A 27,195-nucleotide genomic window follows, 5' to 3' on the forward strand; every position below is an offset into this window, starting at 1 on the left:
GGATACATTGATACCTTTGAACTTTTTATTTTGTTGGATACTTCGCTGATGGGAAATATATATTCGAAGTACTCATATGATGTGTAAATTAGAAAAAAAAAATGGAAATCCATCAAAGCTGACAAAGGCAAATGCTTAGAGTCATATGAAACGAGTTTCTTATAATTATGATTATTTCGAAATAATTGAAACTATGCATTCATATACACTAAACTAAATCCGATATGTACGTAATTTTACATTATTAGGAATCTATAACGTACCGTCAACAAATAATAGTTCTTTCTTTGATTGTTGATCACAAGCTAATTAACTTTCGAGCTTAAGCTTGGTGTAGAGGTTTACCGGATCGTGATTTTGATAAACAATCAACACATATCACAAGGAGCAGGTGAAAAATAGATGAATTGACAGAGCAACAATATTTTTTTATATCTTTCATGCGTTTTCATTTGTTAATCAAACTTTTCCTTAACAATTGTTAAATGATTTGGTGTATTTGGTTTGTTCTTTAAGAACCAGTCATTACTAATTATCTTCTAGTGCATGTTTGTTTACATTCTTTCATTACGGTTTTCCCTTTACACTGTTTGCACGTAACGTAATAAGTGTTTGCATATAACGTAATAGGTGTTTGCACATAATGTAATAGGTATTTGCACATAACGTAATAGGTGTTTGCACATAATGTTATGGGTATTTGTACTTAACGAAATAGGTGTTTGCACATAATGTCATAGGTATTTGCACATAACGTAATAGGTGTTTGCACATGATGTAATACGTATTTGCACATAACGTAATAGGTGTTTGCACATAATGTAATACGTGTTTGCACAGAACGTACCAGTAGATTCACATGACATCTTGAATGTTAACAGAAAGTATCAACTGTTTGGCAAAACGCATATAAGCTATACCATGATATGTTATATTTTTCACAGAAGATACATATGTATAAACAACATAAAGCTATTAAAATATAATATCATGAGGTTTTCATAGAACAAAGATGTATCAAAACAAAACGTTTAGAATATTCAACATAACAATCACATTTGAGACAGGACGCAATTATTAACTGACTTACTTAAAGGAAGAATGGACACAACATAGAGGAAATGTGAAAGAACGTAAAGGTGGTTGATCATAAAGTTTAGAGGTATTCACAGAATATGCAGTAGTTACAACATAATGTAATGCATATTGCACACAACAAAGAATAGCAATGACATATCATACAATTCTTTGACAAAACAAATAATTAATTTGACATAACACAGAGCTGCAGTGTCAGGAAATAAAGGCACTTACACATAACATAAAGAAGAAATGACAGGACGTAAATACAAAGCGACAAAACACATTCAATATTTACACTATAAGACAGTTATGGCGTTCCATAGTACAACATAAGAACGAACTGTAAAAATCAGCTGAAAGGGCTTAATTAATTAGAAAAGCAGAAAAATATCCAACAAAAACACAGACCGGACGTGACTTATGTTGACAATTTCACACTAACAAAATGTTTGTTGGCGTATGGTGATTCTTTTGAATCAATGTATCATCTTTAGTTACGTACGGTTCAATATACTTGTATTGTCTTAATTTTATGAAAAATTCTGTAGCATTGTACTCTTATCGCGGGGACACGTGACTGATATTTACTTCTTGAAAGGTGAACTTTATACATTTATTTCCCTTAGGTCAAGGATAATAACATTAACGGTAACATTTTTGTCTGCACCATATGCGCATTTCGACAATTAATGTCTCTTCAGTGATGATCGAGGCCGAAATATTTGAAATTCCAAAACTTATTAAAAAATGAAGAGCTTAAAAACGAATAGGACAAATCTTAGGGAGATTTGTCCACCCAAGAAAATTCATATTTCCCAAGGGAAATGAAAGTTTTATTCCAAAGCCTATACTTTGTTTACTTCATGAAAATAAAATATTTTCATTAATTGATTTTCGCTATGTTTCTAATCTTATGTGAAAAGAGCGTTTCTACCTTATTTTACTTCATTAATAAATGCTTTATATGTTAAGAAGCAAAACGGCAGATGAGAATACATTTAAAAAAGTTTGGAATGTGAACTTAAAGGTAGAGTAGAACTATGGCCCGGTTGAAAAGGTCATAATAATACGAAGCTGTCAAGTCAAAATAAAGTCAATACATAATTATGTAATAAGATTCAGGTTAGAAAAATCGAAATCGAATACCTCCAAAAAAAAAAAAACAAAAACAAAAAAACCACAGTGTTTGGCTCGTTCACTAAAATCGTTCTTGAAATAATATAAAGTTGATAGATTAAAACTATTAAGAAACAACAAATCTTCAGGGATAGTATTCTCGTTTGTTCCTTAAAACACACACAAAGATAAAACCTAACCTGATAAAAGAGAGGCGGAAGATATCAAAACCAGTCAGTCTTAACTTGAGAATACAGAGCGAAGTTACCTTGTGAAAGTTCCGTATGTATGGTTTCTAGCTTCGCTGTGTATTCTCTAATCTTAAAGATATAGACAAATACATTTACATTAAAAGTGAGAATGGAAATTGGGAATGTATCAAAGAGACAACAACCCGACCAAAGAGCAGAAAACAGACCAACACCACCAATCGGTCTTCAAAACAGCGAGAAATTCCCGCATCCGGAGGCGGGCTTCAGCAGGCCCCTAAACAAAAATGTGTACTAGTTCAGTGAAACATATAAATGAACTAAAATTAAAAAAAAACATACAACACTAACAAAGGCCAGAGGCTCCTGACTTGGGACAGGCGCAAAAATGCGGCGGGGTTAAACATGTTTTTTTTTAGATTTCAACCCTCCCCCTATACCTCCAGCCAATCTAGAATAAACAAACTCACAGCAATACGCATAGTAAAAGTCAGTTCAAAAGAAGTCCAAGTCCGATTGAATGGTTTTGCACGAGATACAAACAATAAACCGGGCAGTTGTATAATTTTATGGCAGTGCCGGTGGATTTTATATGATATTAAAATTATAAAAATAAGTACAAATAGTCAATGTTGTAAATTCTTGTATGATAATAAATGTTCATGTACAAAAATGTAAACATACTAATTATGGCACCCTCAACGGAGTTGGGGTGCCGTATTGTTATTCTACGTTTCTTTTTTTCTTATTTTTTTTCTTCTACTTTTTTTGTCCAGCTTATATCTCGGAATTTTATGAACCAATGTTAATGGAACTATGCAATATTTTTAACCTGTATGTTCAGATTTGCAATAGGGTTATGGCATTTTCAAGATGGCCGCCGTTACCATGGAAACAGCAAATATTTCCGTAAAATCAATATGCTCCAGAGTATTTCAAAAATTTCTAAATGCTCCAAACTTAATAAAACTTTACAAAAATGATAATTAGCATGTGTAGGTGTGCTCTTTGACTTTGGAATTTTCAAAATGGCTGCCGTTACCCTGGCAATGGGGGAAGGGTGCCATCCGTTATTGCTAGCAATTACAAATCTAGTTTTGACAGAATTTCTTAATCAAAAGTTGTAATTTATATACTTTGCAGTAAGTGTGAACTCTCCATGATCGAGTCCATAACTTTCATTTAACTGGTTTTTGGTGATCATATTTCGTAGAGTGCTGTGATGAAAATATACACAAAAATCTCATATTATAAATGATTGAATTCTAAAACCGTAAACATTAGTCATGTTAGTGTACAAATACCACTTATAAATACGATCGTGTCATCATTACCTGGATCTTATGATACATCAATTGTTTACACATGAATGTTATCAGTTTGAACTGCAGATGTGTAAATCTTCATATGACAATGTTGTTTTAAAATGTCTCGAAGATTTTTGTTCCGTTGATTTAATAACAAATAAGTAAGTATAAATATTTTAGACATACTGGTTGCATGAAATGAACACTTGACACAAACAGTTTAATGCGTAAGTTATAATGACTTCCGTGTTCTCCAAAAAGTAAAATCAGAATTAACGACGAAATGTATTGTTTATTGATGAAAAAATGACATCAGTTTTAAAAAATGATGACTATTCTATGTACACAAACTACACATTAATGTACATAAAAATGATTACTTTTTGCAAGACAACCTCGTGTATTAAACAAAGAGTTATTCAATGCCATAACAAAGTTACGCCCATACACCCTAACAGAACTGTATAGCTGTTAACTATGTTTAGAGATAATCAGCTATTATTGACAGACACATCCACTAATCTGATGATTAAAAATTTTCAAGCGTCAGTATTAATTAAAATCCATTTAATATACTTTAGTGACAATGTATCATGTCTCCTCTCCGAAAGGAGATACATCTGATATATCAAACTCAGATGGGTTACATCATTTTAAAATGCTTAATTCAAACTCCTAACTTGTAAATGAAAGAAATAATAGATTCACTAAATAACCCAGAAAAGTATTAAATTTTCAAAGAATTGGATTATAATAAAATTACAGAAAAAGAGATAAATGAAGCAGTCAAATCACTAAAAACTACAAATCCAGATGCTTTGATTCCATAATAAACAAGATGCTCAAGTGCAGCCAATTGTATTCGCTTCAACATTTTGTACATTTTTTTTAACAAAGTGTTAGCAACTGGAAATTTTCTGAAATATTTGGTAAAGGATTTATTGTTCCAGTACATAAAAGTGTATCAAGAGATGACCCCCTCCAATTTTAGAGGCATCACAATAGGTAGTTCTATAGGAAAACTCTTTTAAGAAAGAATATAATAATAGATTAAAAAAGTTTATAACTAAAAGAAATATAGTTGGTCCAGAGCAGATATGATTTTGTAAAGGAAAACGAACTAGTAACCACATGTTTGTACTCAAAACCTTGATTGATAAATATACTGAGCAAGGACAAAAACGGCTCTAAACATGTTTTTGTTGATATTTAAAAAAAAGGCTTCGAAAAGGTTTGGCACTTAGCCTTGATTTTCAAATAAAGGGAGCTCGGATTGAGTAATTTATTTAGTGTAAACAATATTTTATTATGAATTATACAATTACAATATATATTTACATTCACAAAAGGATTCAGAAACAAGCAACAAGTGCTTATGTCAATCTGTCTCCTTGTTAAATTAGATACAATATACACAAATAAATCAAAAATACATGATCTGTTACATAATAAAAATATTCATAATGTCAGTTGAGTTACTTAACATAATGAACTGAAAAAGAAATGAAAAATGCAACTGATAAGATGAAATGCTTACAGGTATATTGTGTGAATTATTAGTTTCTAAACCTTTTAGATTTAATAATGAACCTTTGTACCATGAGAAATAAACTAATGTTTTCTTCATTTGAAATCATATTTGAGCCGTTTAATAGTAATTCTGTGTCCATTGGTAGATTTATTTAGTAGTGTAATTAAAGATATGTATAAAAACTAATAAAAACACACTAACTGAAAACTTCCCATCAGTTATTGATGGGCGTCAATGGGATAACCTTAGCCCTACATTGTTTACACTTTTTATAAAGATTTCTTATTCTAACTGTTACCGAATTTTGACAAACAACAGTATCCTTAACTGTTTAATGTATGCAGATGACTTCATTATGATTTTGGAAACTTCATCTGGACTACAAAACTGTTTGCAGAGTTTTATGGATTATTGTTATAAATGGGTACTGGAAATTAATATGAGAAAACCAAAGTGTAAATCTTTAATAACACAGGAAGAATATCATGGCAAAATTCACATTTGATGGCCAACTTATTCATAATGAAAGAAATATAATCATATTGGCGTTATATTCACTGTCTCAGGCAGATTACAGATGCTATATTCAATGTATATGATAAAGCATTAAAAGTTTTCTTAAAATTCAGAAGCTATTTTAGTTATCTTAAACCTAATTTTAAACTCTTTTACATCTTTTTGACCACAACCTGAAGCCAATTTTATTGTATGGCTCAGACATTTTGGGCCGATTCTCTTCAAATAAATTACAATCAAAAGGGGATAAGTATTTTTTCCAAATGTGTAAAGATTTAATTATTGAAAAATTACATGTGCAATTTTAGAAAATCTCTACCTAGAAGATCAACTAGTCTGGCAGTGATGGGAGAGTTGGGGGTGATAACCCTATCTGTTGAGGTTATTCTTAATATGTCAAAATTTTGGGTCATACTATCAGAACAAAATAACTCCCTCATTAAAGAAGCATTTGAAGAGTCTAAAATTTTATATAAAAAAAAAAACGACAATTGGTTGGGAAACATTTATTCATTATTTAACGGTTTATGTACTACGATGTTTGGAGATATTCAGTCTTTGGTGAATTAGGGATTTTTCGTGAACACTAGCGCTTCTCCATTCTTTTAGTTGTGTCCAAGTAAAATTACTGCTGATCACTGTGTTACACAACCGTGACGTAGGAGTAGGCTGAAAAGGGGAGCTTACTTCTTAAAGTTATAGGCCAAAAAAAAAAAAAAAAAAAAATAACGAAAATTACGACCTTTTTCTATTTTTCTTAGATGTTGGTTAAATCCCCTGCAATATAATTAATATCTAACTTTCCATTGCGAAAAATATAAACCAAATATGAGTTCACACATACAAAACCCAACAAAGAATTATGTTTTTGCTCCCTCCGTTATTTTGAAAGTGTATGTGTGTGTGTGTGTGTCTATGTAAGTGCACTTTTGTGTGTGCGTGGGGTGGAATGGGGGTGAGGGTATTGCTCATACGCACCAAAATAATATATATATATACCTGTCCACTCCAGGAAAAAAAAACATACGCACCAAAATAATTAAAAAACACCCAACAAAACCACACAAAGAAACAAAATAAATAGATAAAAAAGAGAAATTAGACAAACATAAATATACCTGTATAAATATGAAATCAATAAAACAAAAACAAAATATATCAATAAAAAACTGTTTCTCTTTTTTTGTAAGGGGAATAAAATGTACTGAAATTGATGGATTTTTTCTTGTTATAAATTTTTGGATCCACATATTTTAGAAATCAAATTTCATTAATGCAATATTTGGGTATATTCAATGTTTTTATTTTCAATCCCAATGTCCAAAAAGGGTGATAGTTTATTTGACGTTGAGACTGATTTTGCGCTATCACAATTCAACATGAACAAAATACTTGAAGAAAATATTAGATATAAACTAGGAAGGTTTTAGCGTAGCTACTAAACAAATTTAACCGTGGAGTTTGTACGTGAAATCATTTTATGGTTACAATTACTCTTGAAAATAGGCAAATTACACTGTGGGGTTTGTACATGGAAACATTTTATGGTTACAATTACTCTTGAAAATAGGCAAATTCGTAGCCACTTTATTTCATTTTAGCATTTTCGGACATAGTGAGCTTTTACATAAGTAGAAATTTGCGAACACTGTTCATATAATTTATATTTATAAAAAAACAGGTAATTTAGTCATACGGTGTACGATAAAGTACCTTTGAACTCGCTGAATGCATGAGTGACTCTACTCACAAAATGTGTCTGTGCAACAACTGTTAACGTACTATTTTTCTATTGATATACTTGTTGCAAAGTCGCACAAAGGTAAATGCTCAAGTGAAACGTGATCACTACTTAATTAATTTGATATAAAAAGTGGACATGCACTATACACCGAAGTCTGCAGAAAATACCATTTGTTAGATACTGACAAATTGAAATTGAATTAAAATTTAACCTTCATAAATATGCATGTCACAATTTTACACCAGTGACTCGCATGGAATACATGATATTATGAATTGTCTAATCTCAATTCATATACACCGATATTTATTTATTGTTTATTATAGGATTATCTGCCAATTATTGTTTTATAAAATGTTGAGCTATTAAAAATACTTAGGGTTATCTACTCCCAGGCATAGATACCATTAGTTGTAATGGGTAGAACTTTGGAATGTTTTATTATCAATGCTCTTCAACTTTTTATTTGATTTAGCTCACTCATGAGTCCTGGTAGACGTCTGGCGTTACACTCATTTTGAGTATTGATTGGTTTTGTGGTAAATAGTATTATCATTCACAGCATTACTACTTATCGCATAATAAGCAACTATAAAAATAAACCACATCAAATTGAAAAAGAGAAACTAAGAATAAAGCTCACTAAATTATACATCATGCTCTTGCATGCCTTGTAACGTCAAGAATAAATCCGAAACCGGGAGTATAATAAGAACATTGATATATTAAGGATAAGCGTTTGTTTGTACATTACATATATCATGTAAATATAACAGCTTTTATACATTAAACTGAAATTGAAATCTGTCATAAGCATTTTTTTCAAAACAGTCCAAGCAATAAACAAGTTCAGTTGTGTTTTCAACAGCAGGTTTCATATGAGGAAGTATATAGCATGGAAACCGGCAGTAACTTTTCATGTGCATTGCTGTACACAAGTTTAAGGCAGTTAACTATTTCAAAATCAGTTGAACGTTTAAATCAAATACTATAAGTAAAAAGAAATGAGGCTTCTCCATGTCCAAAATTAGTGTTTGTCAAACTAACAAATATCCAATGAAATTATTCTTGTAAATTGGGTGGTTTAAATTTCTTGAATTATTTCTATTTTTGTCAACAGATCAGTGTAAATATTGGGTCAAAATTTATGAAAATTAAACGAGCCAAATTTATTTTATTCAAAACGTTGGGTACCCTCTTAACATACTTTTATACGGTTCTTTTTAGATAATCATTTAACCGTTTGACTTGGAAACACTTAATACAAGCAATGTTTGTCTAGATGTTTATTTACGATATTTTAAGGTTTAGCTGTAATTTACGTGATGTCCGAATCAATTTAACCAATTTATAGTATCAAATATTTTTCTTTATACTAGGACTTTATATCCTGAAAATTCCTATTTTTTCTAATGTCGTGCAGTAAGTCATGATCCAAAGCAAGCTGAACATGTTGAATACTGCCAAAAACACAGAAATGAGGAAGATAGCAAAGCAAACAAAATCTTAAAACCAGGTAATAATTGTATAAGTCTTATATGAGTATTAGTACCAGATATATATACTGTGAAAATCTTATATAAGCACAAAAAGTTCGTCGAGTATTTAGATACCGTCCTATTTCAATTTAGGGTAGGATGTAATTCCTTCGTACCTTTTTTAATAATAAAGAGCGTTTACTTTGCATCCTGTCAATCAAATCTAGCCTTAATATTTAAAAAAAATATTTCTTTACTTCTATTTACAGGTCTTTTCAAAATTAAGCAATGTATCTCCCCGGAAATTTGCACCGTTAATGATATTTTATTTATATTCTTATTTTTCTCCGATCTTGACGAGAATGATAAAAAATACATTTGTTTTGGGTATATTATGGGGCACGCTATGCTTCGTGTTTTTAGCATGTATATGTTCTACAGAATATCTGTGTTTCGCTTGTATAAATACGTGAAATCAGTTTATATATAAACTGTTGTACAAAAAGTTATATGCGACAACTAATGTTGCTTACGAGTCTTTCGACTCTTAAAATAAGATGTATTTAATTTATATGATTTTATATACACAACATCAGTCAACAGTTAATATCAAGGTGGTGACATCAAATTAAATACAACAAGGACGGATTCAAATACTTATGATTTATCCAGAACGGAAAACAACTCAGTACATTAGTTTCACCTTCCCCGTGCATTGTATCGTTTTCGATATTTTCTCAGAACTAATATATTATATCGACTGTTATATGTTTGGGCAGTTTCTGGATTATATTCTGTAGAGTTATATTTAATAAGCTTACATCTTTATTACGTAAAATGTAAATTACAGCAGGGAAAAGTAAAATGTTTTGTCAATTACATGTTAGGACACTCAGCGTACGATACAATATATATTATCTTCCATCCTATTCAGAACTAGATCTGTTCCCAGTATACAGCCCAGCCCACAAAATGATAACCATATGAAACAATGAGCAATGACAAAGTCTATTATAGAACACTCAAAATAATTCAGATCATATAAAAAATAGGAAGTGTATATGTGGAATGGGATTATATAGGTAAGATTCAGAGAAAATGTCTATAAGGTTATTTATAAGGATTAAAGATGAGAAGTTGCAGACAAAAAAATTGGTATCCCTGAATTAAGCTATAGCAAATTCCGAGATACGTTGAGAGGAACCAATAGTGTACGGATTTGAGAAATGCCATGTCCGTGTAAACCTTTTTTAAAATGAGTTTTAAAAAAACTGATAATAAAAAAGTTCATTTCAAACAATATACAACGCTGATATTGTAAAGGGAGGACTTACTATGAATTTTCTTTAGCATAAAATCATAATAATGATGGAAAATATATGCAAAGAACAAAAATGCGTTGTAAGAATCAGATGATGCTTGAATTCTGAACACTTATGTAATATATAGTATATTGGTTCAATTAACCAAGGTTAAGTTTATGGTTTGAAGAACTATTATGCTGGTTACGAATTGGACACCCTAAGAGAGGCGAATGATACCAAATTCATAAGTCGAAAATTAACTGACAAAGCCATTGCAAAAAAAAAAGAAAGAAAAAAGACCAGAAGAAAAAATATCAGGGCTCAAAACACAACATAGAAAAACCAAAGACTGAGTAACTCGAACTCCAACAAAAAAGGGGGTGGTCTTAAGTTACGGAAGGGTAAGAAGATCCTGCTCCACATGTGGCACCCGTCGTGTTGCTCATGTTAGTGTGTCAAACTTGAATGTTGGTAAACATATTGTAAACGCTTTGCTATATCGTAATACTTTTATATAGGTGTGGATATCATTCTGCATGTGACTTATCCACCCTTATCAAAAGGTTCGAACCCCCGGCACGTCCCCTGAATTTACCAATGATTCATATATTGTGGATCTCGTGTACAAATTTTTATATCTAACATATATTTTTTTCATTTTAATATTTATATTTTATTTTATATTATTTCATTTTTGGAAACAAACATAAATAATCAAAAAAATATCAAGGCAATTGACTTATATAATTTATTACTAAATCGAGTCTTCATGCAAACTATGAAGTATATAATTAAATATAAGCTATTGCCACAACTCTCTGCATGAGGGGTCCATATGTAGCAGATTGGAATGCAAACTTTCTGCCCCTGTGTTTTAGATCGACCATTTGATTTTCTTTAAGGATAAGCAGGAGGATTTATCAGGAATATAATAGACCTTTTTCATATTACCGACTTTTGACTTCGGAGTTTATATTTTTTCGAGGTTACCTACTCTGTGGTAAGACATCCTGGTACTCGGTGAAGTAAGAGCAACATAAAAAAGTAAAATCAAGCTTTTAATCGATATAATTTATGGGGAAAACTACACTGCTTTATATTTTCTTAACACGAGAAAACTTCCCCTCAAATTGCACGGATTATGTGTTTGATTTTTCTTCTTTTGGTTGCTCTTACTTGACCGAGTACCAGGATGTCTAACCACAGAAAAGATAACTTGTCGAAAAATTATATAATCCGGAGTCAAAAGTCGGTAATATGAAAATAGTCTATTGAGATGTTCGTTTGTTGGATGGCGATCTTATCTATTTCAGAAGTACTTATATTTCCTTTGCCTTTTAATTTTTAGGTTTGAGCGTTCTTGATTAATAGATATCAGAAGATGTGGTATGAGTGCCAATGAGACAACTCTCCATCCAAGTAACAATTTATAAAAGTAAACCATTATAGGTCAAAGTACGGTCTTCAACACTGAGCCTTGGCTCACACCGAACAGTAAGCTATAAGGGCCCCAAAAATTACTAGCGTAAAACCATTCAAACGGGAAAACCAACGGTCTAATCTATATAAAAAACGAGAAACGAGAACACTTATGAACCACATCAACAAACGACAACTACTGAACATCAGATTCCTGACTTAGGACAGGTGCAAACAAATGCAGCGGGTTTAAACGTTTTAATGGTACCAAACCTTCACCCTTTTTCCGAAACAATAGTGTAACATCACAACATAGAAAGACACACTATAAAATATCAACTGAAATAAGTTAGTTAAAGGTGCATCAAAATTATCAAGTAAGATTTCCGTTACCTGGCAGGGCAGGAAAAAGAAAAGTAGAATACAATGTCTCTTCCTAGAACATTATTAGCTAGCTATAAAACCAGGTTCAATCCACAATTTTCTACATAAGAAAATGCCTGTACCAAGTTAGGAATATGACATTTGTTATCCATTCGTTTGATGTGTTTAAGCTTTAGATTTTGCCATTTAATTAGGGAATTTCCGTTTTGAATTTTCCTCGGAGTTCATTATTTTTGTGATTTTACTTTTTACAAAAAACTGAAAAATAAATGCAACTTATCGACAGGTCATAAACGACCAATTTAAAACTTTGTTTTATGACCATTTCTTTTTTAAACAGCACATAATATAAATGATTTCATTATTCCAGAGTCTGAGATACAAAACAAAAAACATGTTAGGAATAGAAAACGATATGAACGAAAAGATAATGATAGGGGGTTTGGTTATATCCAAACAAGCGAATAAGTTTACAGAGGTTTGCTTGCCTTTTTAAAAAAAAATTGAAAAGTTACCGTACCAAATGTTACACGTGAATTATGTAAAATTAGTTATACAACCTTTGTGTGTTATTTATTATTATTTTCTTTTTGTATATATCATTTAAAGACAACAGTATGACGAACACACTCTGAAAGGACAAAACAGTGTGTTGAAAAAGACAGAGACATGCTACCTGATATGTAATTGGAAACTTTATCCAGAAAAACATGGCTACCAAAGAAGAGGATAATTTTCTTCGCGTTGTTTACTTAAACTATCGAGTAGGAACAACAGCGCTAAGGAGGTATTTTGACAGTGTCCATTCTAATTTGCCATCAGATCTGTCATCTCCACCAAATAAGGCAATACTTTCAAGCCTGTACAAACCCCCTAGAGGACAAAGGAGAGTATTGTACCAGGAGCAATGGGATATTTTATACCCTCCTACAGGTAATTTACTTTAAAAAAAAATGATTAAAATAGTCGTCGAAAAGAATCAATTTTACCATGCCGTTATCCAATCACAGTAATTGATAATAAACACTTGCTATTGGTAAAAACGTGTGTATTATTATCATAAGTCGTAATAGGAGCACAAAATTTAAAATTTACCTCGTTTATCTATTTAGTTACCTTAGAAGAGATACAAATGAAATAAAATAAAATGTATGTTTACTCCTGTAAGAAAGACCCTATACAAAAAGGTTTTTTTGGCAGTAGAAACTCTTTAAAACCAGACCTAACTCCCACTGCCTTGGATGCTTTTGAATCTTCTCATAACCAAATTTAGCCTTTTCTAGCGGACACACTTGACAAATACCAAGTTAAAAAGGTTTAAAATGGATAATTAATTAGGAAATCCTTGGATTATCACTTAAGCCTTTGTGAAGGAAAAAGGTGAAGAAAACGATGAAATATTTTATTTTTATACTTTTTTGTAGGGGCACCTGTAGTTTCTTCTGCTAATTTAGATGTCACCTTAATGATTTGTCTTCTACGAAATTTACCACCAAAGGTCCCTCAACCAACACCGAATGGATTTGATGCCTTACCACAATCTAGTGATTTGTCTTATGGTGCTCACATAGCTCGTATAAAATATTATAAAAATTTCATTGTTTCGCATTCAAAGGATGGCAAACTATCCGATACTGATTTCAACACAATATGGATTGATATGGATATGGTATGATTATTTCATCTTTTAACCTTTTTCAGCAGGTGTTACGCAACGAACACATTTTATATTGCGCCATTATGACGCCAGGGATGAACACACCAAATACGATAACGATCACACAGTAAAAATGACTATAATCATTTCTACAATTTTGCTTTGATCGTTTTTTGTGACAATTTTTCATTTTACGCTTATCGAGTGGGTTTTTCTCAGTCGTGTAGAAAGAGAATACATTTCGTCATTCGTCTACGCCATTGGCGTTGCCTAAGAAAAAATCGACAGATTTTCAATTGTCTTTAGTACTCGTTGGTGTTTCTCGGCTACAACTCATGTTAGGGCTGTTGCCTATAAAAATCGAAGTCAAATATTCAAATTTCGCAACCTAATACAAACGTTAAAGATCGGATCAAACCAAAAAAGATTTAAAATATAGATAAATTCTATATATAGACATTACTAAGTTCTAACTTACAAACATTTCGAAACACTAAAGAATTTCTACACAAGGATAAATTACCTGAGTTGTATTTGGCAATGCTGGTATCTATGTTTAGTTTATTGGAAGTTAGAAACGCAAATTCGGAACTGAGAATGTCAACTTTGAACTGATAATTGTCAATTTGTAACTACACAATTCATCACAATTCATATCCAACTGGCTGGAGTCACATCAATGGTCGGATGCATATAGAGGCAAAAAGAAGAGATTTTTTTGCAAGTCAAAAATGGGCTCATTCCATCGTTAATAAACCAAACAGACTGCTATCAAAATATTATTCAATGTTACGTTCTTATAAAGTTTGAAGGGGCCTCGGTGGCCGAGTGGGCTAAGTAGTTAATACACTAATCACTAGCCAGTCAACACTGAGGTTGTGAGTTCGAACCCCGATCGTGCGGGTGCACTCGGCTGCAATCTTAAATGACTAGGATTGTCAGTTTTCCTATCGACGGTCGGTGGTTTTCTCCGGGCACTCCGGCCTCCTCCACCAATAAAAACTGGCCGCCACGAAATAGCCCAAAAGCGGTGCGTTAAAACACCAAAAATCAAAAATCAAAATCTAAAGTTTGATGATGCCAAATCAAAGTTATCTAAATAGTTATGAAAGGTACCAGACTTATAATTTAATACGCCAGACGAGCGTTTCGTCTACATAAGACTCATCAGTGACGCTCAGATCAAAATAGTTTTAAAGTCAAACAAGTACAAAGTTGAAGAGCATTGAGGACCCAAAATTCCAAAAAAGTTGTGCCAAATACAGCTAAGGTAATCTATGCCTGGAACAAGAACATCCTTAGTATTTCGAAAAATTCCAACTTTTGTAATTAGGAAATTTATAAAAATGACCATATAATTGATATTTATGTCAACACCAAAGTGCTGACTACTGGGCTGGTGATACTCTCGGGGACGAAGTTGCTTCACTGTCATAGTCGAATTAAATGCATGAAGATCATGTTAAAGAAAACTTTTAGTCATATTTCTTTTATTTTGAAAAATATAATTTTTATGCATGCTCTAATTATATTCTTAAGGCCATTAATGGTTTAGGAAACCAACAAGATATTACAGATGCGGCTGACGCCAAAACTAAAGTTTTAGACTTCAAAGCCATTATGGAACACCTGAATCTTAGGATGGGTATTCATCGAAATCGCAAACGATCAGTCGAGCACGCTAGCAAAATAGCAAAACTAGAAACAACTGTTGAAGACATGGGAAAAGGTAACGGGTAATAAAAATTGTTTCATAATAGATCTTGGTGCAATACAAAGACATTACACAATTACCGTTCTTTCTATGGGCAATTTTTTTATACGCAACATTTTTGGAAAAGCAACAACTGGTAGTACATTTTTACCAGTTAACAGTTTATATACAATCCTTATAATATGTCCGATCAAAATTCCTGATTCATAATTATTTAATTAGACATTTTAGGTCATGTACTATTGGGAATAAACTCATTTCGATAACTTTCTAAAGTGACTTTTCCAATTAAATTTTATTCATATCAGTTGTTGTATTAAGAGGGTACCCAACACTTTGACTTAACTAGATTTGGCTCGTTTAATTTTCATAAAGTTTTGACAAAATATTTACTCTGACCTGTTATAAACTAAATGACTAGAAATTTGAACCACACCATTTACAGGAATAATTTGGTTTGATATATAGCAGTTTGACTAACACTAATTTTGATCGATGAAAAGCTTGATGTCTCCTTACTAATAGTATGTTATTAAAACGTTCAGCTCATTTTCAAGAGTTAACTCCCTTAGGTGTTCTGTACCCCTTAAATATACTGTTTATGCATGATTTTCAGTGATACGTTGGTGTGAGTTTAGATGATACTCTTCAACTTCGTAGTTTTTTCGGCCTTTTAAAATTTTTGAATCGAGCGCCACTGTGATTCATTTAAAGAAGAAACGTGCAACTGGCGTACATAGTTCTAATTCTGGTATTATGATGAGTATAGCAAGTTACAAAACAAGCCTGATATTAACAAAAAGTGTTTAGTCTTTTTATAGATGCTTTTTTTTTTACTTGTTTTACAAGATTTGTTAATATGCTTTCATTCTTTTTTCTTAGTTGAGCAATCAAGTGCAGAAAATGCTAGCAAAATAGCAATACTTGAAACAACGGTTGAACAGATTGAACAAGGTAATATCAATAGTTTTCCAATCGAGCTTGGTGCATAATAAAGTCATTAGATATTATCGTACATTCTTTTTGTCAAGCCTTTTTTAAAATGCAGCATTTTCTTATCAGTTAATTAACAACCGCAATACTAAAACCAAGCAATTTCTTTCAATTGCCCATATAAAGACATTTCAGGTCATGAACGATTGAAAATAATCAGTACTGACCTTATTCGTATAATTATCTAATGTGAAAAATTAGGGACAATAATGCATGTTTTATACAAAATGCGACTCTAGCTAATTACATTACCATCTTGGTGTTAGTGATGTGTGTGTAGCCTTTTCCAGAGTTTTTTTTTACTTTTTTATGTTGATTTTTGAATATATTTTTGTTCTTTTTACTAAGACTTTATAAATGAGAGAAAGAGTTAGCGTGTCCATTGTATTTACATCGTTATTTTCAGAGGTAAAGTCTGGAAAGAAAGACGTCGATGTCAGTAGTCCAAAAGGTGAATACTATCTATAGAAGAATATCAATAAAAGTTTGAAATGGATCTAACATAACTTGAACATTTAAGTGGTTTTTTTCGGTGTTGGCTTGATTTAGAAGGTAGATTTGTTGGGTATTTGGTCTAGCTTATTTATTTTAAATGGTATTAAAGAAAATTTTCCATCTGTCCGTGGAAATACCTTTAAATTTTTTCTCATCATTAGTCGGTCGTTTGCTCTCACCATCGAATAAACATTTTAATTTTATTATGATTATTCAGTCTTTCCTACTTACCATGCAAAGAACTTTTAGTTTTGCATTAGTTATAAGTTTTTTTTCTTCCCCTCCTTTTTTTAATTGTACAATATGTTGGTTGCTAGATATTTGGCAGATGATACTCACCAGATATTGCGCTTTTGAAAATTGAAATATGTTTAACCGAACACTGTTTTCTTTTTACTTGTATTCACATGGTAAAAACGTCGAAAAAAATTATATGCATTTCTATACAGTTAAACATATTTATGATGCTACATCCTGCCGATACTTATATTTCGGTCTCGTACATTATAGTGTTTTGTTTTTAGACTGTTAATGACATAATTACACTAAATAATTGGCTTTGAACTAGCTATAATTGTATACGAGTACTCTTTTTTTGTGTCTTAAAATTTTTGTTGTTAGTTTTTTTTTATGCCTTTTGTCGGTTTGACGAGTCAATACAAAAATTAGATGTGGTATTATTGCAAATCAGACTACAGTCCATCAGAGACCAAATGACATAGAAGTTAACAACTACAGGTCACTGTACGCCTATTCTACCAATTGTACAGATTGTTGTTATGTTTTGCTCATTGTTAAAGTCCATACAAGTACTATAGATGCTTGCATCTACGTAATGTTTTTCTTTGGTAGATAGTTTTATCAATGTCATGTTTACAACATCTTCTTGTTTTTGAATAAAATTTGTATTCCTCTGGCAACAAAATGGATATTATCTTGAAGAATACAGAATAATATTGCTATTCTTTGGAAATAGCTGCTAGTATAACACCTTATATAGATATAAAAAGATGTGGTATGAGTGCCAATGAGACAACTCTCCATCCAAGTAAAAATTTATAAAAGTAAACCATTATAGGTCAAAGTACGGTCTTCAACACGGAGCCTTGGCTCACACCGAACAGCAAGCTATAAAGGGCCCCAAAAAATACTAGTGTAAAACCATTCAAACGGGAAAACCAATAGTCTAATCTATATAAAAAACGAGAAACGAGAACACTTATGAACCACATCAACAAACGACAACTACTGAACATCAGATTCCTGACTTAGGACAGGTGCAAACAATTGCAGCGGGTTTAAAATTTTTTAATGGTACAAAACCTTCACCCTTATCTGAAACAATAGTGTAACATCACAACATAGAAAGACACACTATAAAATATCAATTGAAATGGCTCAACTCAATCAAAAGACATATTAACACCAGTGAACATACACTGAACGAATAAATTTGATCTATGATACAATGTAAATACAAAATAAATAAAATAAGGGAAGAATAATTTAAGTAACATGTTAAAATGTTAAACAATTTAAGAAAAACAATATGCTTGAACAAAAAAGTTAGCCATTTGCAATTACTTTAAACACAGGTAAATTAATTTGTTTATCAGGTGCTTTTACGGAATTTAAAGACAAACTCATACATTCAACAATACTCGACAAAGAGGTTTTGGATAACTTCATTTCTAAATGCATTCTGTTACTGGATGACAGAGAAGAAATTATTAACTGTAGAAACCAATCATCACGGAACAAAAAACTCTTACAAATACTCATACGTCGACCATACAACACCTTCAGTGCACTTGTTGAAGCAATGCAAGGATCTGATCAAAAGTGCCATACTTTACTTCTTGCCAAAATGGAGGCCAAGGTCGCAGACAATGTTATGACTTTACAAAAGGCACCACACAAAGATGGCTTAGCAGGTAACCTTTATTTCAACTGAATAAAAAGCTGGTTAATAACAGATAGAAGTTGTCAAAGTATTAACCAAATTGCACTAAAACAAAAGCATTATTATGGTAAATTGTTTTTACTGTAAATATGATACGGCTAGATTAACAAAATGCCTTTTTGTTTTTTTATGCTCTCAACATGCTGAAACGATTGATATTTTGACTTTTTCAAACTCTTTTGGCAGAGTATACATGATGACTAGTTAAAATTCTGTACACAACAGTTGAATAAAACAGTTTGCAACAATGTGCAATAAAAATTTGATTGTCGCTGAGATTTGGCCGACAGATAAATGTATCCAATGCTGTGATTGTTCTTAAAACGACGTAAGTTGTATTTCATTTTCCCTGCAGTAGGTTGCCCTTCATTGTTCAAGTTTCAATAAATTTGACATTTTCGGCTATATCAGCGGTTTTATCAGCTCTTCAACGTGCGTTTTAGGTTTGATGGAAGTTTCAAATAATTTTGCTCAATTGTCAGTGAAGATGTTTCAATTATCGAAATGCGCATCCTGTATTTGATGTTGCTACTTATCTTATAGTCGTCTTTCATCAGCTTTTTGTGTATTTTGCAAGATAAGTAAGCTGAAATTATTGAAACATTGACCAACATGAGGGTCATCCATTATGACACTTTATGAGTCATTCTAGAGATACATAAATACAGTGGTTTGTTATCGTACCGGCAGACAAATCAGCCAATAATGTTATGGTGGTGCAACGCATATACTACACGAAGTTATAAATTCTTCTTCATGCAGGTCCGTACGATTCACAGATAGTCAAATTGTAAACAAGCGTATCACTGCCACTACCCAGCTTAAAGCCTTTTCCGAACATTTTAAAGTCCCGACTTTGTACTGGTTACCTAAATTACACAAACAACCATTCAAATTTCGTTTCATCCCCGCATTTAGTAAGTGTTCTACTAATTATATGTCAGTGCTTTTAACTACCTCCCTTACTACTATCAAAGAACTTGTTTTTAACTTTGTAATAAAGATTATGAAAATAATGGTATTTATTATTTTTGAGTGTTAAAAATTCTTTGGAGGTGTTAATTAAAATACGTGCTTTTGATGGTCCTTTTAATTCTGTTGACAGTTATGATTTATATACTCTCTACACTTCTTTTCCACACAATCTTATCAAGAAAAGTTTTAATATTTAACTCAATGGTCATTTGAAAAAAATTCATTGCAAATTTATTTGCTGTAACTCGTTTAAAGCTTTTTCTGTAACGAAAAAGGAAAGTATGCTAGATACACTTACTGGAAATGTGAAGATACGATTGATGCTTCCAATTTTCTTCTGGACAACATATATGTACGTATCGCCAGATAGTAGGTATTCCTATAGGTAATAAATGCGCCCCTTTTAATAGCAGATTTATTCCTGTTTTGCTATGAATCACGGTTTATGATCAAACTCAGTAAGGACGTGTCATTGTTATATTTGGTTGACACATTCAACAATACCTACCGTTATCTTGATGATATTTTTTAGATTGCCTCAACTAAATGATATGAAACTTATACACAATGTTTATTACCACAAAATACAGATCAAGTTTGAATTTTGGTGGTGTCACTTTCACCGTTCTAGAGTTATGTCCCTTTGCAAATGGAAAAATTGCTGAATTTTTCGTTTCAATTCTCTAACTTAAGTTTGCCTCAACCAAATGTTATGACACTTATACAAAATTGTTATTATCACAAAACTCAGATCAAGTACAAATTTGGGTAGCGTCACTTTTAACGATTTTCAGTTATGTCCCTTTATAATTTTATATGATAGGCAAGCGGGGGCGTCATCTGTGTCCCATGGACACATTCCCCATTTATTAAAAATATTTCCGTACTCCCAACAACAAAATGATAATATTATATTTTACCTGTGTACGTTATTTTATTTAACCCCATTTTGTCCCAGGTTAGATTTGTTTTTTTGACATTGTTCTAAATCTTTTTTTTTAATTAATTTTGTATTTATATTGTGTCATAGATCAAATTAAATCGTTCAGTGTATGTTTACTTGTTTCTGTCTATATCTTTTTTATCGAGTTAAGTCATTTTAATCGATATTTTATAGTGTGTCTTTTTATGTTGTAATGTTATACTACTGTTTCAGGTTAGGGTGAAGGTTGGCGCCTATTAAAACGTTTAAACCCGTTGCATTTGTTTGCATCTGTCCTAAGTTAGGAACATGTTCAGTGGTTGTCGTTTGTTGATGTGATTCATAAGAGTTTCTCGTTTCTCGTTGTTTATACAGATTAAACCGTATGTTTTCCTGTTTGAATTGTTTTACACTAGTCATTTTGTGTCCCTCTATAGCTAGCTGTTCGGTGAGAGCCAAGGCTCCGTGTTGAAGGCCTCACTTTAACCTATTATTGTTTACTTTACACATTGTGACTTTGATGGAGAGTTTTCTCATTGGCACTCATACCAAATCTCCTTATTTCTATATACAGTTATAGTTATAATGTATTTTATTTCAGATATAGAGACGCAGACCATTAAATTGATTAAGTGGTATAACACAATAGTCCATGAAATTGACATTGATAAAACTGGAATTCTAGACAAACTTCAAGATGTTTTAAGTGAAGAAGATTATGCAGAAATGACATCAATAAATATTTCTCCACAAGACAAAAATAGAGGAATTTTAGGAAAAATCATTAAAAACAATACTTCCTCTGCCTCTAAAATCTTCCTTGAAGTTCTCAAAGAAGATAGCTGTTATAACGAATATGCTACGAGAATAGAGGAAACAGATGTTACACAATTCGACCTCGAGTTACTGAGTATTGGTAGGTCAACAAACTAAATATTTCTTAGTTATAACAAACAAAAACTAAACTCAGATTTTTATAAACTATTTTTACAACAATGTTACTTGACAGTTTCTTGGTACTTGATCTAAAAAACCCTCTGGTTATTCAAAACATAAAAAATGGTCGTCTATCAGTTAAAATTATAAATAAAACAGTATTTTGTATGCATTTTAATAGCAACATAAGTCTTTTATGTCATTTTCATTTTTTTGCTATTCCTATGTATTAATATACGTTAATATATATTTCAATTCTCATGAAGGAAAACAATTGAGAGAAAGAAAGATAAGAAAAAAAGAAAGAAAAAGAAGAAAAAAAAATGGATTGACTGGTAAATATAATTTTGAAATATTTTCATTCCAATATATATGTATTTGTACAATGAATGCTTGAAATAATGTATGTTATGCAATTATGCCAATTAACGAACTATCCTCAAATTAACGCATTTTGTGTTACTACAAATTCGTTCTGAGGTACTTGATTGTATTAGCAACAACTGCAAGTTATTATTTACTAGTTCTTGCTGAACATAACGCAAATTTTGGTGCAATTAGTAAAACACGATCAGCGTATCATTCCGTATAACTTTAGTTCAGACCGGTTTCTGTTGCAGAATTATAAGTTCTTTATGTACAATTGTGTAGACTTTTTGACGTGTTACTTTTTGACTATGGTAATGTCGTTTTTTTTCGACTGTTATGAGCTGTACTTGTACAGACTGTGTCCTTTGTCCTTTTATGACATTATAATTGCGTGTTGATTTGCATGACGGGTGAAGCATACATATCATGAGACGGGTATCCTGTTGCATTTCGTCTCACCCCAGTTTGATTTATGCGGTTCCTTAAATATTTGTTTTGTATATTTGATTTGTGTTATCAAAATGAATTTGCGAAACTAAAATATCGACAAACTAGTGAGTCATGATTGCTATTCGTGGCTACCATTTTTTATTGGTTGAAGAAACCGGAGTGTCCACAGAGAACCACCGACCTTTGGTAGAAATACGGAAAATCATAGTCAATAAAGAATGGAGTCGAATGCACCTGACATGAGTGTGACTCAAAATCACAACATCAGTGTTGTCGGGAAAGTGATACAAAAATTGGACTACTTAGAACACTTGGACACCGAAGACCATCCTCTAATTAAGGGTTATAATTTAGCTCCTTGGTATCTTTTCCATCTTTTTATATGGCAAATAAAAGATAATTAAAACAATTGATTTATATCTTATCATTCTCCATATTATTAACCATGGTTTGCTGTTCTCATTTGAAACAAAACAATATGTACACCAGGTTAACTATTTTGACATGAATGACATTAGTTGCTAATATATTTTGAGTTTATGTCATTTACGAAGTATAAAATGTTTCAGTTGTTCATAAACATTTATTTATTACAATAAGTAAAGATGTTAAATTAAAATTATTGTTGATAGTACGATAAAAAAAGTAATACGCTTCATTTTTTTTCATTACCAACATAGATTTAATGATTGATAAAATAGAAAAATGGAAAATGGATGACAGTCTTTATATCGAAACCAGAGCGACTAACTATGTTTTTACCTGTGTCAACAAATACTCCTGTGTAAGCGTAACAGGACCATCTGGATGTGGAAAAACGGCTCTTGTTCGACATGTTGCTCTCCAACTGGAACAAAATGGATACACAGTACTAACTGTGATCGACGCAAAAGATATAACAGATAAGTATAAATCTGGCAGAAAAACATTGTACATTGTTAATGACATGTGCGGAAATTTTACTGCGAACCAAACTCGGTAAGAAGAATGGAAGAAATCAATGAATGACTTAAAAAGTATTCTAGAATCCGGCAATTGTAAATTGATTTTAACTTGCAGGCTTCAAGTTTTTCAAGATAAGGGGTTCGAAAATTTAGATATCTTCAAAACATGTGAATGTAACTTAACCGCTGAAGATTTAGCTTTAACATTCATTGAAAAAGAGACCATGACAGCGCAGTATTTTGGGGAACATGCTTTACAAGGATTAAAACACTTAGGAAAATATGAGTTTCTTCCACTTTTATGTAAATTTTATTATGTGGAGAAAAACAATCCACAATTTAAACTAGACATGTTTTTAAATGATCCATTTTCATTTTACAAATATGATTTGACTCATATGTTTAACGACTGTAATGAAGGTAAGTACAAATACTGTGCTCTGCTTTTGTTAGTTATCTTCAACAACGAGTTAGAGGGGAAGGAGATTACAGGTAAGGATCCTAAAATTCTGAAGATAATAGAAGACATTATAGAAGTATGCGACATAGATGAACATATAACAGGTAGGAAACTAAAGACCCAGATTGACATACTGATAGGAATATTTGTGACTTATGATGAAGGCATCTACCAAACTATCCATGACAAGCTTTTTGATTTCCTAGCTTTTTATTTTGGAACGCAAGAAAAATTTATAGACAAATTAATTGAACATGCCAAAGACAGATTTATTCGTGAGAGATTTGTTGTTACCGATGACAATGAAAGTATACATTATGCAATACCTATTTCTAACTTCAAATTGCAATCAATGTACATGAAAAGGGTGTTTGACGATATTGTTATCTCTTGTAATGTAAATACAAACATAGTAGAAAATGAAAATTTTAAGAATGTAAAATTCCGCACTATGCTCCTTAATTTCATGAAACATCTTTCCAAACATGAAATAACTATCTTCATGGAAAAAGCAAACAGTCATTTTCTAAATACCATGTTTGTCATGAAAAATAACGCTATCAAAGACAAGGTTAGAGATATTTCTCAGGAATATGAATGTTTTGGTATTATTTTACCTGGTGATATGTTACAACAATACATTGAGAAATGGGTTGGTGCTTTGATAAGGTCTAATTCCACAGAGGAGTTTTTGGAGGAGAATAGGCTTATGAAATGTGTTACATTTCGTTCTGCCTTGAAATTCTACATGAGACAAATAAACGTCGCTTCCACCATTAGGACAGGAAGTACAGATTTCCTCAATACAATGTTTGTCATAACAGAAGATGATACGAACGAATTTGCTCAGAAACACAATGAACGGTTCGGTATTGTTATTCCTAAGAATTTGTTACAGCATTACATTGACAGGTGGTTTGATGATTTGACAAAACACGTTGGGAGCAACATATTAAGGAATAATAGTGGAATGGATTACTTGCATTCAGGTACGCATAAAACATTGATGCTTGATGAATTCATGGACAAAAATAGGCCATTGACGCATCTTTCATTTCGTATTGCCCTTCGTACCTACATGAGACAGCTAACCACAGACAAAATTGCTTCACTCATTCATACAGCAGAGGATGCTTTCCTCAATACTATGTTTGTCATGAAAGAGGAGGATATCAACGACAACGCTGAGAGTCGATATAAATGGTTTGGAATTGTTATTCCTGATGAAATTTTACAGCAATATATTGAAAAGTATTTTCAACGACTGACAAACGTATATAGCGTGGTAACAGACATACATATAAATAGAGCATTGAAAAACATAAAAGTTCGCACTGCCCTACGTACACACATGAAACAGCTTACTAGAGAGGAAATTGCTTCACTTATTCAAAATTCAGTGCATATTTTTTTCAATACAATGTTTGTTATGACAGAGGAGGACATACACGATAGCGCTCAGAACCAATTCGCATGTTTTGGTATTATTATTCCTGATGATCTATTACAGCAATATATCGTGAGATGGTTTGATGAATTGACCAAAACACATTCTGTAGAAGACGCCATAGGGCAAAATAGACCACTGCTTAATGTCAAATTTCGTAATGCTGTACGTACCCATATGACACAACTAACCACAGAGAACATCGCTTTGATCATTCAAACTACAAAGGATGATTTTATCAATAAATTGTTCGTCATAACAGACGAAGACACCAAAGACAATGCGGTAAACCGATATGAATGTTTTGGAATTGTCATTCCGGATGATCTTTTACAGCAATACATTGCGAAGTGGTTTGATTATTTGACCAAAACGGCTGGTGTAGAGTTCACTTTACGTGATAATAGGCCATTTAGTAATGCTAAATTTCGTAGTGCTGCACGTACTCACATGAGAAAACTAACCGCAGAAAACATCGCTTCATTTATTCAGACTACAAATGAGGATTTTATCAATTTAATGTTTGTCATGAAAGGCGAGGACATCAAGGACAACGGTGAAAACCGATATGAATCTTTTGGTATTGTTATTCCTGATGATCTGTTACAGCAATACATTCAGAGGTGGTTTGATGATTTGACAAACACAGATTGGGTAGCGAGTGCCATAAAGAAAAATAGACCAATGTTAAGTGTTACATTTCGTAGCGCTGTATGTTCCTACATGAGACAACTAACCACAGCAAATATCTCTTCAATCATTCAGACTTCAAATGATGATTTCATTAATAAAATGTTTGTAATGACAGAAGAAGACATCAAAGATAACGCTGATAACCGATATCAATGTTTTGGTATTGTAATTCCTGATGATCTGGTAGAGCAATACATTCAGAGGTGGTTTTATGATTTGATAAAATTGCAATGTGTAGAGGCCCCTATAGGTAAAAATAGACCATTGATGAATGTAAAATTTCGTAGTGCTGTACGTTCCCTCATGAGGGAGTTAACCAAAGAAGACATATCTTCAATCATTCAGACTACAAATGAGGATTTTATCAATATAATATTTGTTATGACAGAGGATGACATCAAGGACAACGCAGAAAACCGTTATGAATGTTTTGGGATTGTTATTCCTGATGATCTCTTGCAGCAATACATTCAGAGGTGGTTTGAAGATTTAACCAATACGGATTCGGTAGAGGACGTGATAGATAAAAATAGACCATTGATGAATGCTAAATTTCGTAGGGCTATTCGTGCCCATATGAGACAACTAACCACAGAAAATATCGCTTCCATCATTCAGAGTACACATGAGGATTTTCTAAATTTAATGTTTGTCATGACAGAGGATGACATCAAAGACAACGCTGAGAATCGATATGAATGGTTTGGTATTATAATTCCCGATGATCTGTTACATCAATATATTCAAAGGTGGTTTGAAGCAACGAACGAAACAATTTTATTAAAAAATACCATAGAAGATGATACGTCTATTGTATATTATACTACAAGCAGTGGGGTGGAAATATTAATAAATAGAAGTAGACCATGGAAGAATGTTAAATTTCGTAATGCTCTTCGAGCCTACATGAGACAGCTGAACACAGAAGCAATAACTTCTCTAATTCAGCGTAGAGATGATAATTTTGTCAATAACATGTTTGTCATGACACAGGATGACATAAAAGAAAACGCTAAAAACCGATGTGAACAAGTTAGTATTGTTATTCCCGATGACCTACTACAAAAATACATTGGGAGTTGGTTT

General features: G+C 32.1%; 1 protein-coding gene across 1 annotated transcript; it reads left to right on the top strand.

Moving 5' to 3' along the window:
* Window positions 1–8,893: 8,893 nt before the first annotated feature.
* LOC127721329 (uncharacterized) lies at window positions 8,894–25,103 on the top strand. The gene is made up of 10 exons (XM_052228081.1): window positions 8,894–9,022; window positions 12,701–13,024; window positions 13,516–13,760; window positions 15,288–15,477; window positions 16,345–16,416; window positions 16,862–16,906; window positions 18,567–18,884; window positions 21,412–21,726; window positions 22,013–22,081; window positions 23,246–25,103. The coding sequence occupies exons 2-10, from the start codon at window positions 12,802–12,804 to the stop codon at window positions 23,545–23,547; spliced, it is 1,779 nt and encodes a 592-aa protein (XP_052084041.1). The 5' UTR covers window positions 8,894–9,022; window positions 12,701–12,801; the 3' UTR covers window positions 23,548–25,103.
* Window positions 25,104–27,195: the final 2,092 nt, after the last annotated feature.

Source organism: Mytilus californianus, unplaced genomic scaffold, assembly GCF_021869535.1.
Source record: "Mytilus californianus isolate M0D057914Y unplaced genomic scaffold, xbMytCali1.0.p SCAF_12, whole genome shotgun sequence".
NCBI classification, from domain to species: Eukaryota; Metazoa; Mollusca; class Bivalvia; order Mytilida; family Mytilidae; genus Mytilus; species Mytilus californianus.

Excerpts from the sequence above, each read along its gene's own strand:
- LOC127721329 (XM_052228081.1), top strand. The coding sequence starts at position 12,802 with ATGGCTACCAAAGAAGAGGATAATTTTCTTCGCGTTGTTTACTTAAAC. Across the intron at positions 15,478-16,344 it reads TGTTGAAGACATGGGAAAAG|TTGAGCAATCAAGTGCAGAA; the intron begins GTAACGGGTAAT and ends CTTTTTTCTTAG. Across the intron at positions 16,907-18,566 it reads CGATGTCAGTAGTCCAAAAG|GTGCTTTTACGGAATTTAAA; the intron begins GTGAATACTATC and ends TTTGTTTATCAG.